Source organism: Rhinatrema bivittatum, chromosome 10 (assembly GCF_901001135.1).
Source record: "Rhinatrema bivittatum chromosome 10, aRhiBiv1.1, whole genome shotgun sequence".
Classification (NCBI taxonomy): domain Eukaryota; kingdom Metazoa; phylum Chordata; class Amphibia; order Gymnophiona; family Rhinatrematidae; genus Rhinatrema; species Rhinatrema bivittatum.
The window spans coordinates 111096176-111114997 of record NC_042624.1 but is presented as its reverse complement, the minus strand read 5'-3'; the positions used below and the strand labels follow the sequence as shown (position 1 = coordinate 111114997).

General features: G+C 41.0%; 1 protein-coding gene across 2 annotated transcripts in view; it reads left to right on the top strand.

Moving 5' to 3' along the window:
• OSBPL9 (oxysterol binding protein like 9) overlaps positions 1 to 18822 on the top strand; it is a 197765-nt gene that overhangs the window by 89717 nt on the left and 89226 nt on the right. For both annotated transcript variants that reach the window (XM_029618434.1, XM_029618433.1), the window contains exon 5: positions 14060 to 14155. In XM_029618434.1, the coding sequence (XP_029474294.1) occupies positions 14060 to 14155 (96 nt within the window). The remainder of the gene's footprint in view (positions 1 to 14059; positions 14156 to 18822) is intronic.

The window sequence follows — 18822 nt, the reverse complement described above, 5'->3', positions numbered from 1 at the left end:
GCTGCCTGGCTTCCTGGAGCTTCCAGCTGCCCTCCTGTCTGGGGTGATGTCTCTGTCTGCGTGTGAAGAAGAGTTGGAGCTGGCTCTGCAATGATTTCCCAAACAGAATTGTGCCTGAGATTGGTACTGCTCCTATGAATAAAGCTAATATGGCCATATGAAGCAGTTTGGAATATCTTGATGTGTTAATTTCCAAAAGTGAGTTATTTAAGCATTACAGAGGCTTGCAGGCGCTTTCTCTTTCTAAGAAGGCTGTTCCTCTCTTATCTGCTTGCTTTTGCCTTTACGGAAACTTGATAAAAATCAAATTAAGGTTGGACATTTGGAGTTGATGCAAAATTTGGAGGATTATATTGAGGGTAAGGCTACATCGATTGCTTTAATTTGTATTGACTCCAGACCATAACTAGATATTGAAGCTGTTTATGCAGAAGGGTAAAACACCGTTTTTAGTTCAGAAAACCTGAAATTTTCCTGACTTCCATGTTGCACAAGTAAGGCAGGAGACTTTATTGTAAGTATGTGGCAGGAGGTTTTGCAGTTAGGACCACTTCTGTAAGTATTTTGTTAAAGTTAAAAGGGGGATGTTTTCAGTAACTCGTGCGACGTGCACTGGTTCTCCTGTACCCACAGACCTCTGAGTTAAATTTGAGGGAAACAATATAGTCAGTTTCCATTTGAAAATTTGCTGCAAGGTACGTGCATACAAGATGCTGACTTGTTTTGTACTTAATGTTTATGCAGGCAGTGGATTGGGCCAAACACAATGTGTATATTTATAGGGTAATTGTACATGTGCTGTTTACGCCTGACTCAAAAGTACACATTGTGAAAGTCCATGTTTACTTTTAGCTAAACTGAGTGGGCAGTATTCACCCAGGGGATTGTGGCTGGGTAATTATTTAATTACCTGGCTAAACTCCTTGGAAAATTGTCCTTCCCACGTATATTTCTTTTTAAACCTGAACACCTGACAACCTATTTGGAGAACAAAACTAAGAAATTAAATCTAGATTCTCTTTCCAGTAATATCCAGTCTGCCCAGTTATTCTGTCCACACTGAGGATACGTCCCGTCTGCCAGCCGCATAGTGTGACCACCTGCAAGATTTTTTCCTTATTCGGGGCTGTCTTCCTTTTTTTGTACTCCATCATTGTAGAACAGTGTCCCCAGTACCCATCTTTCGCATGACTAACCACAAAGCTCTGTGGTGATCTGAATAGCCAGTAATACTAGCGTATCCATTGCCCAGGCGTGCCTCCTAGGTCCCCTGCATAGCTTGCTAGACAGAGCCAGCAATGTGAGTGCCTGCGTTTCCGCTAGGGCTTCTAATTATTACTGTGTTTGCAACCTCCCAGATTCAGCTGCTAGTACTCCTACTTAGAGAGTGAATATTTTGCTGGACCTTTTTTCTGATTTTGTATTTTTTTTAAGCATTTTGCAGTGCAGTGTTTGCAGATTGTTGGCTCTCTTCTGTTTTGGGGGAGTGGAATGGTTTAGGATTATTTTGTTCATATTTCTTGTTAATTGGCAACAGTCAGTTATTGTTATAATTATGATTTATTTTGTTGGGTTTTCTGTTAGATATGTTTACATTTTTTATGTTTGGAAGAGTTCATTTGTAAAATTTGAAAAAGATATGTTAAATAGCTCGTACAATAGTCTAGCTTTATTACTTGAAACAAAAAAGGGGAGGTGGTCTATCAATTTTAGCATTTCAGCATTTGCAATGCCTTGGTTCATAACCTTGTATGTTTTTCACATCCTGCTGACTGAAAAATTCAAATCAAAATAGTGAAAAGCTCCCACTTTAATACAATCTTCACCAAGGGTATTCAAACCAGTTCTTGGGGTTTTCCCAGCCAGTCAGGTTTTCAGGATAACGCTAATGAACGTGCATGAGATTTGTGTACAAGTTCTACCTCCTGTGTATGCAAATATTTCTCATGCATATTTATTAGGGATATCCTGAAAACTTGCTGAAGAAGGAACTGCACAAGAACTCCAGGCTATCGTTATTCAAATGTTCAGATTGGGGAAAAGGACTATAAGAAAACTTCACTGCACCTGAACATCACTTGGGGCAGTCAGTTCGTTAATTGTAAAGTGGAAACAGATTGGCATCACCAAGACACTGACACAATCAGGCCATCCCTCCAAAATCAGAAGCCATGGGTTAAGGAAACTGATGTGAAAAGCCTAGAATTCCTTTAAATCCACTCTGGCTGAAACCAGGGGAAAGTGTTGAATAATTTCAAGATTACTCTGCAAATGTCTTGTATATGGGAGGGTGGCAAGGAGAAGGCCACTGCTGAAGAGAAGCCATATGATGTGCTGCATAGCGTTTGCGGAAACGCTTGTGGGAGAAGACTTTGTGGTCTGATGAGACCACAGTGGAACTCTTTGATCTCAATACTAAGAGGTGAGTGTGGCGTAAAATGAACACAGTACATCACCTTACAGTAAAGCGTTACGCTGGGGAGGTGCTTTGCAGCAGGAGGGACAGAGAAGCTCATGAAATGAAGACAAAGAAGGATGCTGCAACGTACAGGCAGATCCTGAAGGAAAACCTGTTCCCGTCTGCCATAGACTTGTGACGGGGGAGAAGATTCGCCTTTCAGCAGGAAAATGATCCTGAGCACAAAGCAAAAGCAACAGTGGAGAGGCTCAGCAAGAAAGAAAGTGAATGTCCTCAAAGGACCCATACCTGAATCCCATAGAAACCCTTAAAAACTACAAACCACAGATGATCCGCAGCCAACCTGAAAGCTTGAGCTCTTCTGCCAAAAAGAATGGGCGAAAACTCCATCGCCCCACTGTACAAAGTTAGTAGACACTTCCCCTAAATCTCTTATAACTGTCATTGCTACAAAAAGGGCTTTGACCAAGCATTGAGTTGAGGGGGCATGCTAATTTGTGTGTTTTACTCTGAAATACCTTTGGAATATTTTTTTATAATCAGTTTTTCATGATGGAGTGGAGCTATGTTTCAGTGAAATGAACTGCTACTTTTAATGCATCTTGACGTGCAATTTTTAGACAGAATTTGAAAATGTACAAGGATGTGAAGACTTCCGCAAGGCGAACTGGGGCCGATGCAATAAATATGCATAGAAAGCGGGTGCTGAACAGTCAGCGCCTGTTTCTTAAAGTGCCCCCAGGCGCCCCCCTTGGGGGCAGCATGCAATATTTATATTAGGGGGTCGTGTCTGTTTCCCTAAATGCCGCATAGCCAGGGGATTCAGGAAACAGACGCTTGTCAGTTGAGCGTCAGTTTCCTGCACCCGACTGCTGGTCTTTTTTTTTTTTTTTTTTCTTAACTTTTTTAAACTTTATTTAATTTTGTTTTTCCTCCTTCCTCAATATTAAGTAGGAGGCAGTACAGAAAAGCAGGTTTTTCTGCTTTTCTGTACTGGTTTAAGGAGTGCTCAGCTATTAACACCTACTTCAGGCAGGCATTAATTTCTGATCGCTAAATGTGCGATCTACATGCACTTTTTTTTTTTGCATCAGGAGTGAATGCCTAATAGCTTCATTCACATGCATTTGCATGTGATCGCTATTAGATTCACTCTGCGTTGGACGCGGGTGGTAGAGGCGCTAATCATCTTATTGCATAAAGGGATTAATTAGTGCCTATACAACCCGCATCCAACTGCGGGTTATACAGTGCGTTCAGCTGAGTGCACTGTATTGCATCAGCCCCACTGTTTGTGTTCAGCACTGGAAACTCTTGGTACCACTTTTGTCAAGAGTGACATGCTGGTGAAGGGCCAACTCTGGTTTTGTGGCAGTGCTAGATATTTTCATGCAGAAGACCTGGACGTTTAATGGCGAAGGAAGAAACTTAGGATAAAATAAATGATACAGTTGTGTGTGTAGATTTGTGATTTATTTTGTGCGTAGTATTGATAAAATCGGTGAATGTGCTTTGAACTGAATTAGTCAGTGTAGAAAGTATTTCCTGACAGTATGATAGCATTTTTATGGTGGTTTAGAATTTCTGCCCATGGATAGAGATTGTTTAATGAATTTAATTGTGAATGTAGTGATTGTCATTTAGTGGAGGATACAATTTTAATTTGAGAGTATGGTAGAGAGGAGTGATGTTACAGATCAAATTGATAATGATTTTTGTTTTATTTGTGTTTAATGTTTTACTCAAGAATCAACTTGAATAAATAAGCTAGAAAAACAATTTAAGTAGGAAAAATAAAACCAGTATCTAGCACTTGATTTAGAATTTTTTTTTTAAATTAAATGCTATTTTTCAGCTATCTTTGTTGATTACATGTAGAGGAGGTGTTCAGTCATTTCTTCTTCCCTTTTGTGTGGTTCACATTCAAGTCTGAGATGAGCATCTCTGTGAGAACATCTGTCAGAGTATGAAGATAAAAGCAGTGTCCTTCAGATTTTGCCCTGATACCGGCCTTGTTAGATGTTGAAATTCATTGGGTTGGGCTGTTTGTGGTGTGTTTGTTTACAGATAGTTTCAAATTGGTTTTTTTTCCCCCAGTGACTAATATTTGCCAAGTGTGTATTCTTGGGTTTTATTTTTTATTTATCCACATTTGATTACTCACCAGTTTGGCAAAAGCCATCAAGATGAGGAACAGCCCTTAATCATTGTCTCAAATACATAAGCTTAAAATCCTAGCACACATAACCAGATGTCACACACAATACCCTAAGCACTACACTTGCTCAACTCATAAACCTACATACAGATCTTACTCTTAGTGAAAACTACACAGCAGCATGAGTAAGGCAGGAACATTTATGAAATACTTGGGATGAAATTTAACTTTTCATTATTTTGAAGCTAGCGAACTATGTTGTGATATTTGGTTAGATTAGATTTGTTCTAGTGCTTATGCTCTCTGGCTCTGAAAGCATTTCAGAATCATTGTAGGTGCAGAGCACTTCTGGGACTGTGTTCTGAATTATGAACTTGCTTTGGCTATTCCGTTATTCACTAAATAGCTTGCACTAGTTGTGTCATATTTGCACAAGCTAAGAGTATATATTTTTTTGGATGATTAGTCAAACAGTGAGTGAAATCATTTCTTATTTCCACCAAGGTGTCAAAGTCACTAGGAGATTTATGCCATCTCTATCTGTCACTCTAGCCGGAATTTATTGGGGCTTTGCTAGGTGAAAGCCTATGTCCTGGACCAGAAACATAGAATATGATGGCAGCTTAAGACCCTCTGGCCATCCAGTCTGTACAACCATACCTTTTACTTAGCTGTATAATCTCTTCCTCTCCCTCAAAGATTCACTGTGCCTACTTGAATTCAGATACTGTCCTTGTGTCACCACCTCCACTGGGAGGCTGTCCCTTGTGTCCACCATAAAAAAAAAATAAATCTATATTTTCTTAGATTTCTCCTGATTTCATAGGAGCCAGCTTTTCAAAATAATTGGAGATTTTAAATACAACTCCCTAGACACAGTGAAGGAGTTTGCTCAATATCTGGGGAGCTCAAGCACCCACGGAGCAGGCACCTATGCCTGATTCACCCTCATTCCATGACATCTCATTTCAGAGCCTTCTTTCTGTTGAAAGAGTCCTGCCTCCTATGCATTTAATATTTGGAGGTATTTAAATCTCTCGTATCTTCCCTTTCTCTCCTTTTTTCACGTGTATACTTGTTTAGATCCTTAAGTCTAGATCCATAAGCTTTGAGGAAAACTGTTGACCATTTTAGTAGCTGTCATTTGGACCAGCTCTATCCGGTTTATATCCTTTTGAAGCTTCTGTACCAGTCTTTTGGAGATGGAGCCTGTTTTCAAGGCTTTCAGAAACCAGGTGAAAAAGAAAATCCTGTTACTACCCTTGAGTAGTCCTGTACTTTTTGTTGCTTCCCTCAAACAAGACATTTGGGGGTTTTTTTTTGCCTACAGTCATTACTGTTGTCTTTGTTTATAGCTTTTTTTATTTGAAAACAGCCTTTAACTAGATTGTGTGCGCCTCCATTGCGGCTGCTTGTGATCATAAAATTTGAAATGGACTCACCAATAGCATTTGTTCTGTAATTAAAGCAGCTCAGTAGAATCGCACACCTTCTCTTTTTTTTTTTCCTTTTAGGAGTCATTTTCTCTTCTCATGGTCTTTGCTAATCTTTAAACTCTGATACTTGACCTGGTGTCACTAGGTCCTGTGTGGCTCATGCACAGAAACCATTTTTTCTCGATAGTGCTAGACATTCTGATGACCATGCCATGAGGTCACATGACCCATATGATGCGTCCATCAAGTGACAAAGGAGGAATCTTGCATAATTTTGCTCTCTTAGTTTTCATTTAGGGAATGTTGCTCACATTTACCAAGTTAAAGTTCAGTACAAGCTGCTTTTGTAACTGCGCAGTTCAGAGACAAACCTTTTGCCAGTCTTTTGTGGAAAAGCCCAAAGTGAATAATCGAGTTGGTGAAATGAGAATTTGTGTACATGTAAAGCTTGTTGCTGTCTCTGTAAACCGTTGTGATCTACTTCTGGAACGACGGTATATAAAACACCTTAATAAATGTCAGTGGAGCCATAAAACTATAAAGTGTGAGGGAACACTTGCTGGCTAGAATTATTTAATTGTAGCCTTTTTTTTTTTCCCCTAACCTTAGTGACCCCTGTAGATCATTTACCTTTTATAGTTGTTAAAAAGTTAATTAAAATTCCTCAAATATCTGCTTGCATACAATAGCACTGTGGTGATTTTTTGGCTAATGATTAAATACATGTCAGTATAATTGTTAAAACAGTTACTGGTTTTGGAGAGATTTCAGTGGCAGAATTGCAGCATGAAGTATGCATCTCTTGAACACCAGTGTTTGCTCCTTGGGATTTGTGAAACAGGAATAGTAGAAGCCTGCTTGAGAATTGTGGGTTTTGTAGTCTGAGGAGAAATTTTGCCTGTTGAATGAGTAAAGGTTTGAGCAGTCTTTCATTAGTCTATCTTGGTTTATCATCTCTGTAGGGCTGTGTGAAAACTAGAATTGGCATTGATCTTGATTATCAACAACTAATTCACAATCTTAAAAACCTTGAAATAAAGGGCAAGCAGCTTTTCTTTTTAAATAAAAAGTTAATGTTGAAAAGACCATAGGAAATAAAATAGTTGAGGGGGGAGAGGGGGAAGGAGAGAGAGAGAGATACTAATATTTAAATACCCGAAAGGAAATGATCTGACCTTCTGTAAGAAGTTGGAGACCTGCATCTTCCCATGGCTCTCTGATGGCTTTCTGGTTGTAATCTCTTCTTCAGTTAAGTAAAGTGATATCTTTTTGTGTTGGGATATTCTTATTTTATGATTATGCCTTTTGTTTTTTATGATTGATAGTTTGGGGTATATTTTATATTTTGTTTTATGTTCTTGTTGACGCAGGGAAGTGGTTAAATATTTTAAATGACGGCAGCACAGAAATTTTAGGAATGGAAACAATGAGCTATCTTGAGGAAAGGGTACTGAAATGTTGCTTTGAAGCCTGTCAGATGTGCGCACCTTGTGCATATGTTAGAAGAAAAAAAAAACATAGAAGGTACTTGATAACATATGACTTGCTAGACTGGTTCATTCCGAAGGTCCATCAAGCCCAGCATCCTGTTTCCAACAGTGGCCAATCCAGGTCACAAGTACCTGGCAGGATTCCAGGGGGTAGAGAGATTCTATGCTGCTTATCTCAGAGATAAGCAGTGGATTTCTGCAACCCCACCTTAATAATGGTTTATGGACTTTTCTTTCAGGAACTTGTCCAAATCTTTTTTAAACACATACACTAATAGATTTCACCACACCCTCTGGCAATCAATTCAAGAGCTAAACTATGCATTGAGGGGTAGATTTTCAAAAAACGCGAATAGGCGTACTTTTGCTGGCGCATCAGGCGCCAGCAAAAGTACGCTGGATTTTAGTGGATACGTGCGGAGCCGCGCGTATCCACTAAAATCCTGGATCGGCGCGCGCAAGGCTATGAATTCTGTATAGCCAGCGCGCCGAGCCGCGCTGCCTACCCCCGTTCCCTCCAAGGCCGCTCCGAAATTGGAGCGGCCTTGGAGGGAATCCTCTAACGCCCTCCCCTCATCTTCCCCTCCCTTCCTCTATCTAACCCACCCGCCCGGCCCTGTCTACACCCCCCCCTTACCTTTCTCCGGGGATTTACGCCTCCCGGAGGGAGAAGTAAATCCCCGCGCGCCAGCGGGCCTCCCGCGCGCCGGGCCGCGACCTGGGGGCGGGTACGGAGGGCGCGGCCACGCCCCCGGACCGCCCCGGGCCGTAGCCACGCCCCCGTACCCGCCCCCAAAACGCTGCTGACGCGCCCCCGAAACGCCGCGACGACCGGGCCCGCCCCGACACGCCCCCCTCGGAGAACCCCGGGACTTACGCGAGTCCCGGGGCTCTGCGCGCGCCGGTAGGCCTATGTAAAATAGGCTCACCGGCACGCAGGGCCCTGCTCGCCTAAATCCGCCCGGTTTTGGGCGGATTTAGGCGAGCAGGGCTCTGAAAATCCGCCCCTGAGTAAAAAAAAAATTCTCTTTAGTTTTAAATGTGTTACCTAGTAACTTCATTGTGTGTCCTGTCTTTTTACTTTTCAAAAGAATAAACTGATTAACGTTTAACTTGTTCTATTCCACTCATTTTATAGACCTCTATCATATTTCCCCTCAGCTATCTCCTCTCCAAGCTGAAGAGTCCTAACCTCTTTAGCCTTTCTTCATGGGAGAATTGTTCCATCCCCTTTATCATTTTGGTTGCCCTTCTCTGTATCTTTTCTAATTCTGCTATATCTTTCTTGAGATGTGGTGACCAGAACTACACAGAGTATTCAAGATGAGGTGGCACCATGGAGCGATACAGAGACATTATGATATTCTCTGTTTTATTCTCCATTCCTTTCCTATTAATCCCTAGCATTCTATTTGCTTTCTTGGCTGCTGCAGCACACTGAGCAGAAGATTTCAACATGTTATCAACGATGACAACGAGGTATTTTTCCGGAGTGGTGACTCCTAATGTGGAACCTTGAATTATGTAGCTATAATTTGGATTACTCTTCCCTAAGTGCATCACTTTGCACTTTAAATTTCATTTGCTATTTGCATGCCCGGTCTCCCAGTTTTGCAGTGTCCTCTTACAATTTCTCACAATTGTCTTGCGATTTTAAAAACTTTGAATAATTTTGTGTCATTGGCAGATTTGATCACCTCACTTGTTCCCATTTCCAGGTAATTTTTACATATTAAAAAGCATTGGCCCCAGAACAGATCCCTGAGGCATTCCACTATTCACCTTTTTTCAATGGGAAAATTTACCATTTAGCCCAACTTTTTTTTTTTCTTTCCTATATTTTAACCAGTTGGCAATCCACAACTGGACACTGCCCCCTATCCCATGACTTTTTAATTTTCTAAGAAATCTATTGTGAGAGAATTTGTCAACTGCTTTCTGTACATCCAGGTACACTATATCAACTGGCTCACCTTTATCCACATGTTTGTTTATGTCCTCAAAAACAAAAATGTGCAAATTTGTCAGGCAGGACTTCCCTGGACTAAATCCATGTTGGCTTTGTCCCATTAAATTATGCTTATGTATATGTTCAGCGATTTTTGTTCTTTATGATAGTTTCTACCATTTTGCTTGGCACGGACAGCAGCCTCACTGGTCTGTAGTTACCTGGATCACCCCTTGATCCCTTTTTAAACATTGGCATTACGTTGGGAACTCTCCAGTCTTAGATACTTAGATGATGGTACTGATAGTTTATAAATTTCCAAAAGCAGGACTACAATTTCATTTTTCAGTTCTTTCAGCACTCTGGGATGTACACCATCTGATTCAGGTGATTTGCTACTCTTTAGTTTTCAGTTTGCCCTAGTACATATTCCAGGTTCACTTGTTTCACTTCTTCTGAACCATTATCTTTGAATATCATTTCTGGCATGGGTATACCTTTAAAAATATATATGAATTCAAGAGAACACTTTTACCACAAAGATCTTTTTGTTCACAACAAAATGTTTTTAAAAAAATATTTTAATTTTCTTTTAAGATTTCTTTTAAAGGGAATGGTATCAGCTTAATCTGTGCTGATTTTTAATCTATAGGCTCTTGCCTGCAATGGGCTTCAACCAGTATCCTAGATTAGCACTCAAGCTTATGTCCTCTACCTTTCCCCACCATTTTTTTTACTTTCAGAAGAATTTTTTATTCTTATTAATTCTTAAAAATATTAAAAACCTAAATGTTTAGCTTATTCTCTTGAATTCATATATATTTTTCGTGGTATTGTTAATTCAAGATTTTGCTCTTTTTTTTTTTTTTTTTTTTTTTTTTTTTTTAATGGGTATACTTCTTACATATTCCTCAGTGAATACCAAAGCAAAGAATTCATTTAGTGTCTCTGTTGTTGCTTTTGTCATCCCAAGTGCCCCTTAGTTCCAACACTGCTCTCTTCATTAATGGCGGGGGTGGAAGGGAAATAGAATGAAAAAGGTTACTAAGAGCCAAGAGAAACAGATTAGTATGTGAGAGAAAAAAAAGTGCAAAAGTTTGCTGGGCAGACTGGATGGGCCGTTTTAGATGATATAGCCTCTCTCACTTCACCTTTGAGGTAGTTGTTTAGCTTTGCTTCCACAGTTTCTGATGTGTGGAATATATCTGGTTTGGGCTTCCAAGATGGTATTTTTAAACAAAGATTCTTCCAAAAAGGAAAACCTCAAAAAATACCTTTTTGTTCTTTCAACGCCACTCAGTTATTTCTATAGTGAACAATAAAATTATTATTATTGAAGCCGCATCATCGAGCCTGACAACGTGCCTACCCAGTATTCAAAAGGAGGCTGCCGGTCTTTTAATCAGTCACAGTACTACAGTATTTCAAATGGTAGTATTTCATTTGTATGATATTTCATCAACTCTCATTTGACCAGTCACGGTGATATGTTGTTTAGATGAACTTCTATTATTTAAATAAAATATTTTTGACACGTGTTTCTTCCTCAGCTCTATTCAAATACGATATTTTTAACTCATGTATTTTCCATCAGCTGTGCACCCGGCTGATGTTTTGCAAAACAGCTTCATCAGGAGCTGCTGATGTAAATTCTTTTCAGCCATTTATAAATGGATCACCACTTAATTCATATTCTGTTCAGGTTCCTTCTATCAGGATGTCCATCGTCTCAAAAGGTTTGAATCAACGACAGTCTAAGCGTAAGCTGTCAACTTAAAAGAAAACCAGCCAATCAGAAGTTACGTAGACGACGTGATGTCAAGCCTGTCTACAGCATTCTGAACAAATCTTTACAGAAAAACATTTAATTCAAGCCCTACATTTAGATCTTTGAGGTGCAAAGTATCCAATAAAGGTTTCCACTTCTTTTTTTTTTTAATTTATAATTTTATTAAGTTGAAAGAGAAACACGCAAAAAAGATATACAGAACACCACTGTGTTAAAGGTTTCCACTTCTGTTCAGCTTGCAACAATTTCTTATTCATATCTCCTCCCCGCCAATGTGGCAATATTAAACGCACCTATAGTTTCGCATTGCCTAGAGAAGGGACATTCTTTTGATGAATTTGAAAGTATGTTATAGAGCTCCAACAATGTTACTTCTCGCACCAAAACTAGGTCTAAAATAGCTTCCCCTCTTTTTGGTTCTTGTAGCTGCTCCATGAAGCAGACATTTATTTCATCTAGGAACTTTTCCTCTCTAGAATGTCCTGATGTAACATTCACCCAGTCAGTACTGGGAGAATTGAAATCCCCCATTATTATTGTGCTGCTGATTTTATTAGCTTCCCTAATTTCTTTTAGCATTTCATTGTCTGTTAGTTCATTTTGGTCAGGTGGATGGTAACACATCCCCACTACTATTTCATTCCCTTTTTCACCTGGAATTTCTATCCATAAAATTTCAACATTATATTTTGTTTCCTGCAGAACTTTTATCCTGTTTGACTCAGTGCTCACTTTATGTTAGTGCCACTCCTTTATCAATTTGATCCATCCTATCATTTTGCTATAATTTGTACCCTGGTATCACTGTGTCCCATTGGTTGTTCTCTGAGATGCCAGTTATATCTGCCTCTTCATCCAGTACTATACTGTCTCTCCATCTTATTTTTCAGACTTCTAGCGTTTGTATACAGACATGTCAAAGTATGTATGTGTGTGTGTGTATATATATATATATATATATATATTTTTTTTTTGTATTAACCTCATCAGTTGACAGGTAATTTGGAATCTTTTTGCTCTTTACTTAGACACCTGGGCCACTTTGACATTTATTACAAACTCTCTAGTGGGATGCCCTATTTTCCCTGTTATCTTAGTGTCCTTCAAAGATACATCATTGCTAACCATGCGCATCTGAGCGACTGTCGGCTTTCCCCCATCATCTAATTTAATGGGTAAAGAAAAACAAACACAAGAAAGTAATGCACTAAAAAGTGCTCAAGTAATGTTCAAGGTCTGTGATGAACCCAGAAAAGTTTTAATAGACAGAGCTAGGAAACAGAACCAACAATTAAGGGGCGCACACCTAACTTTTTTTTTTTTTAAAGCATTTGTTGCTTGGCCCCTTAAAACTTGCATACTGAGCAATCAAAAAAATTTTTTTTTTCAATAATTGTCATCATTTAAAACCTCATTTAGATTCCCTTTTGTTAACTATTCTGAAAGCTTGCTTTATTTTTTAGGAATTGTTTTCTGAAGAGAGAAAAAAAAGCTTTATTGCCAAGTTGTAGCAGTCTGTCTTGTCTGTCTGTGATCTGCTCCTTCATGTGAAAACTGCGGGAAGGATTTGGCTGAAACTGGGTGGGTTGCCTTTGGGCAGTGATCTCACCCTTGCTATCAGATTTTAAGTGTGTGAAATGAGCAGTTGTCACATTGTGAGCTGTTATGGCTAACGGGGCTTTGGGATCAGTGACGGGGAGAGTTCAGACTGCAAGGCATGATGACGGTATTAGTGAAGAGGATGAGAGGAAGAAATAAAGTGCAGATAAGCACAAAACACATACTATATACACACACGAGCCCACCATATGTACTTCTGGGTCCATGCTCTAAGGGCCTAATTTTCAAAAGCATTTACACACTTAAAACTGGGTTTTACATGTGTAAATACACTTTTACTAGTGTAAGTGGGCTTTTGAAAATTGCTACAATATATGCCATTGAGTTGTCCATAGGATTTACTCGCTTTAAGTGCACTTTAAGCACGTGAATGGCTTTTGAAAATTGCTACGTTAGTATGTTACGTTTATCTGCGTTTCTCCTTTGAAAATTCACCTGTATTATGTGCACCTTTTCTACTTGTAATTTCCCCTCCCTTCTGTATAATCCAAGCATCGCAACGACCTTTGGTCTACAGACAGACGTGTCCCCTGAGTCTGGGCAATAGGTGTCGCTGTTGTATAATGACTGGAAGACCCCCTCCCCCCCCCCCCCCAGCCTCCTGTAGTGCTCTAATTCCTGCTTCAGCAGCAGCCAGGGAAGTGAGCGCAGGTTTCCTGCTTAGCAGTGAGCAGCACTGTCATTAAACCGTCCATAAGTTCCCTATTTCTTACCTTAATGTGTGTTTAACTCTTGAGGATATAGTTTGTATCTAAGTTTTGAAATATCCAACCTAGCCACTCCCACTATGGTAAATCAAAATAAATCGAAGGCTGTTGTGCTGATGGTTACTAGAACCATGCACAGCTAAAGAGAGGATATAGAATGGAGATTTTTTTGTTTTTAAACAGCGGTGTGATTAAAATTAAAAAAAAAAAAAGGCACTTTATTCACCAAAAAATTCTAAAAGTTTTCCAAATATGAATGTGATCAAGAGGACGTAGAGATAAATATGCAGACTGAATGTTAAAGCATCTAGCTAGTTTTGCTTTTTTAATGCAGACTTTACATGTTTATAGTTCTGCCAAATGTAACTTTAACAACTTTAGCAGTACTGGAGAATATCTAGATTGCACTAATAGTGTAATCAATTTTATGACTTGTCAGAGCTTGTGTGGTCATGATGCCAATGTCACTATCATATTTGTTTGTTTTTGCAGGGTATAGATTCAGGTTTTGTTCCCAGCGTTCAGGATTTTGATAAGAAACTTGCAGAATCTGATGCCTATTTGCAGATCTTGATAGACCAGCTAAAGGTACAGTAAACCAGGTTACATAAGCAGCGATTTCTCCCTTTAAATGTGCTACTATTAAAATGATTTGATTTCTATTGTTTTCAGTTAGGCTCAGTCTTACTGTTTGTAAATAGACCATCATTGTTCTTATTTTAGTAGGCTAAAGTCCCGATTGACTAAGCTTTTTCCTATAGATACAGAATGGGAGAAAAGCCTTAGTACATGGGGCTGTAAGAATTGTTAAAGCAGAAATGAATGGAGTATGTGGCCAATATTTTATCCTTACTGGAAGATTCCAAATCCTGTAGCGGAGCTTGAGGAATGTGAAACCTTATTTCATAAGGTTGGGGGTGGCGAGGGGAGTTCGCCCTCCATCTTTGATTCCTACCTGTCCAGATGGCATAAGTGAGCATCTCTGTGAAACCTTGTGGAGAGATGCCTCCTCCTAATGGGTGCCGTCAGTGCTGCTCGCTGGTTGGCAGGAGCTGCCATATATTCTTTTTTTTTTTTTAGATTATATTCCTCTTTTTGGCCCTTCAAAGCAGATGTACTAAATAACAAATGTGTCTCAAGGTAATCCCCTATTGCCAAAACACTGATAACTGAACTACCAAGGGGGGGGTTGTATAAATATCAATATCACGTTGGTATGGGTTTATCTGGTAAGGTTTAAGTGAGGGTGGCTTGTCTTTACACACGCTGCAATATCACCGTACTGATTTTATTATGTAAACTCCTTTAATAAAGCTTTTTAAGAATACCTTATTCAACTCATTCTTCAAATTTTTGTAGGTTTTTTTTGTATATATTTTTTTAGCACTTATTAAAATTATTCCATGTGAAAAGAAGACTGTACTTCATTGAAAGTCTCTTCATGTGGTTTGCAAACTACTAACTCAAGTTCTGGTATATCTCCACTTATTTCTTGTCTCTCGCTGTGCGCATGAATAACACATGTTAAATGTGTTAGCAATGCGATGGCTCTAATGCTTGCTCTTACTCGTTGTTTAAATTGCAATTGCTTCCGCACCTGCCACTGCCAGCATTTTGGCGGATCACCGCCTGCTTCAGGGGCTTGAGAGAGTGAGCTGTCGAGACGAATTCAGTTCAGTCGCCATCAAAGCAGATTGCAGTCAGGTGCTTGTAGGTATTTGCCTATCCGCAAAGGGCTTGCAATGTAATAAGCCGATGCAATACCGTGCGCTCAGGATGGCTCACAGGTCGACGTGCGTTTTGGGCGCGCGTCCATAACCCCTTATGCAATAAAGGGTTTTGCATGTCTAAAATGCGCATCCAAACCAGTGTGCAGCTAATGGTGTTCATCCCATGTAAATGCCATGTTGATGAGGCTATTAGCTAGAACCCCTTATGTAAAAAAAAAATAAATGTGCGCCCGACCTGCACATTTTTACCCTAAAAAATCACCGCCAGACCCGGAGCTGGCATTGAGTCTCGAAATGTTTACAGAAAGCAGAAAACACTGCTTTCCTGTTGTTCCTCTGACTTAATATTACCACGGTGTTAAGTTGGAGGAACCACAGAAAGCAGCAACATGGGGGGGAAAAAAGTTTTGCCGGAGGTCAGGTTAGGAAAACGGATACTCTATTTTTATGAGCGTCCGTTTTCCTAACCCATGCACAGGCACTTCTCCTGGGTGCCAGTGCCATGGACACATTAGGGGTGCACAACTTAATCCTAGTGTGTCCTTTTTAGCGCAGTGGCTCATTTGCATATTGCCTCGAGCATTCAGGAGAGGGGATTGTGCGCGTATTAAAGAAAAAAAAAGTGCACTAGTCTGGACACACGTTTTTATGGTGTCTTTTATTGCATTGGCCTGTGAGTTTGTACCTGAGGCAACAGAGGGTAACGTGACTTGTCTGGTTTCCCTGATTCATAGCCCGCTCCTCTAACCACTAGGCTATATAGTGGCAATCATCAGGTCTGAGCATATGCATATGGCATGTAGTTATGGTGAGGGTGGTGTTCTACACATTTATTCAAATTATCAGGTACTTGCAGATAGACTCATAAATCCAAATTCATTTAAGTACCACTTACATGTTTTACTGGGGTGGAGTTCCCTTCCTTCACCCGTGTTCATTATAGATATAGGGGAGACGAGTAATGAAATGACAGAGGAGGGTAGGACTGCACCAGCCTGCCTTCTATCACTAGCTCAGCTCATGTTGTCTTCTGTTTGTTAGATCTCTCTTTGACTCGTGCCACCTCTTTTCCATCTGTTTTGTTGATTTAGTGATCATATTGTCTTAGTTATTTAAAACTATGAGAAGTCTAAATAGTATGCATGTCAGAGGTAACAAATTTGCAGATGAAAGTGACAGCGTATGTTTGATCTATAATATGTTCATATTGGATCCTGCCCTGAACATAGAAAGGTTGGGTAATAAATGCTTTTAAATAAATAAGGTGTACTATGCATTTTGTGATAAATTGGCCCTTGGTCTAGGATTACCAGGCACGTATTCTATGGTTTGAAAGGAAGACATATCTTTTTGAAAGATACTACAACCTGGTTGATTTATCACATTAATGTATATGAACAGTCTAGTTGTCATAAGTGGATTCTCAGAGGACAAGTAGGGTGGTAGTCCTCACACATGGGTAACTACATCAGATGGAGCCCCAATGCGGAAAACCTATGTCAAAGTTTTTTAGAACTTTGATTAGGCACACTGAGCATGCTTACATGCGAGGTTGCTCTCCAATCTCTTTTTCCGCAGAGCTGTAAGCCTCGCGGTGTGAGTGAGCACACTTTTGGCTGTTTTTGGCCTTGTGGAAAACTTTCCTTTTCTCGCGGTTTTTGCAGGTTTTGTTTTTGCTTTATTCCGTTGCCGGGTTCTTCACTGTGCCTCCCATAGTGTTCCAAGTCAGGGTTTTCAGCGATTTTGGTAAGTTTCCTTTCGTGGTCGATTCCTGTGACAACTGTGCTTTGGTGCCCGCTGGCCGTCGATGTCAACTGCCATAGTTTTTGGTTTGTGCCCATTTTGTTTCATCTGACATGGCCACGTTTGGTTTTCGGCAATGCATCCAGTGCCCTAGGACAATGTCCCATCTCTGATCCGCATGAGATATGTGTCCTCTGCTTGGGGGCATTGTATGATGTCTGGGGTTATGTGCCCAGATGACCCATGAAGGGATGTCAGCTTCGATGCAACAAGATGGAGCAGCTCTTCAGGTCGAAGAAGTCTAAGCCAAATTCATTGGCGGCATTGGCATCGATGGACCAGGAAGCTGTACCAATGGATACTGAGCCATAGACATTGGCAGGATGGTCTGTTTGTCAGCAGATAGGGACACCAGAGACTGACCACCATTGATCTCTTCCAGGCTGAGGACATCAGGTTCCTTGTCATCTGCCTTGGCACTGGGCATTGAGGGAAGCCGAAGAAGCATCGGCACCAGTCCCCGTCAATGCATGGTGCCAGATACAGGGTTGCACCGGCTCATGCCGCAATGCCCCAGAAGCGACTCCTCTGCGAGTAGTGCCAATTCTCCATTAATGCTGGGGGTCCTCAATGGTCTCTACCAGTCTTGATGCCAGTCACCAATCTGCCTTGTGGATCCAAAGATCTGGCCAGGAGGAGCTGGAGCATCAAGTCTAGCTAGCGATGGAGTGGGTGCTGCAGGTCTTTGGTCCTATGACACCAACAGCACCGGACCCAGTGCTTCCCATTCTCATACTGCTACTGGAGAAGCTCATTACCAACCCAGCTGGCATCAGGTCTTGGTACAGCACCTGTACCAAGCGGGGCACAGATACGGTGGTCCTTGCCGGTTTCTCCAAGGAGGAAGCTTCACCTCGGCTGGCAGAAACACTAAGGCCTGCAATCTCTTATCTAGTTTTACCAGTGCCTGCACCTCTCAACGAAGGCTGAGTACCTAAGGCTCCATCCCCAGTAGTTACAATGAAGATGAGGATCCCTATGACCCCTGGAGGGGTGATGCTTCGGAGGGCTCAGAGGGTCTCCCATCAGACCCTTCTCCTCCAGAGGAGCGAAGGAAGTCTCCGCCTGAAGACTTGACTTTCGCAGGGTTTGTGAGGGTAATGGCAGAAGCCATCCCAATTAATTTGTTAACAAAGGAGGATGCCAGGAACAAAATGCTTGAGATCCTCCAGTTCGTGGAGCCTCCTAAGGAGATTGTGGCAGTCGTGGTGCAAGAGATCCTTAAGGAACTACTGCTGAGGATATGGGCACAACCCCTCACAGTGCCTCCCGTTAATAAGAAGGCGGATGGAGTTTACCTTGTCCAGCAGGCTGCAGGATTCAATAAGCGTCAGCTGCCCCACCAGTCGATGGTGGTTGAATTTGCCCTCAAGAGGGCCAAGTGCACCCCCCAGGGAAGGACCACTGAGCGATGCTTGCTCTTAGGATGAAGGTGTTTTAAGGCACCATGCTCATTGCCCGCATTGCTGCCTACCAGCTGTACACGAGCCAGTACTTGCGGATCATCTAGAAGTAGATGCAGAAGGTGGCCTAGCAGCAGGACACCCTCATGTCGCTGGTGCATAAGGGCATGAAGTGCAGAAAACACGAGCTTATGGCAAGTTTTTGAGATGGCATAGAGAGTCTCTGCAGCGGGAATTGATGCCTGCAGAATGGCATGGCTAGGGGCTTCAGATCTCTAACCAGAGGCACAGAACAACTCGCTAATGTGCTTTGGAGATA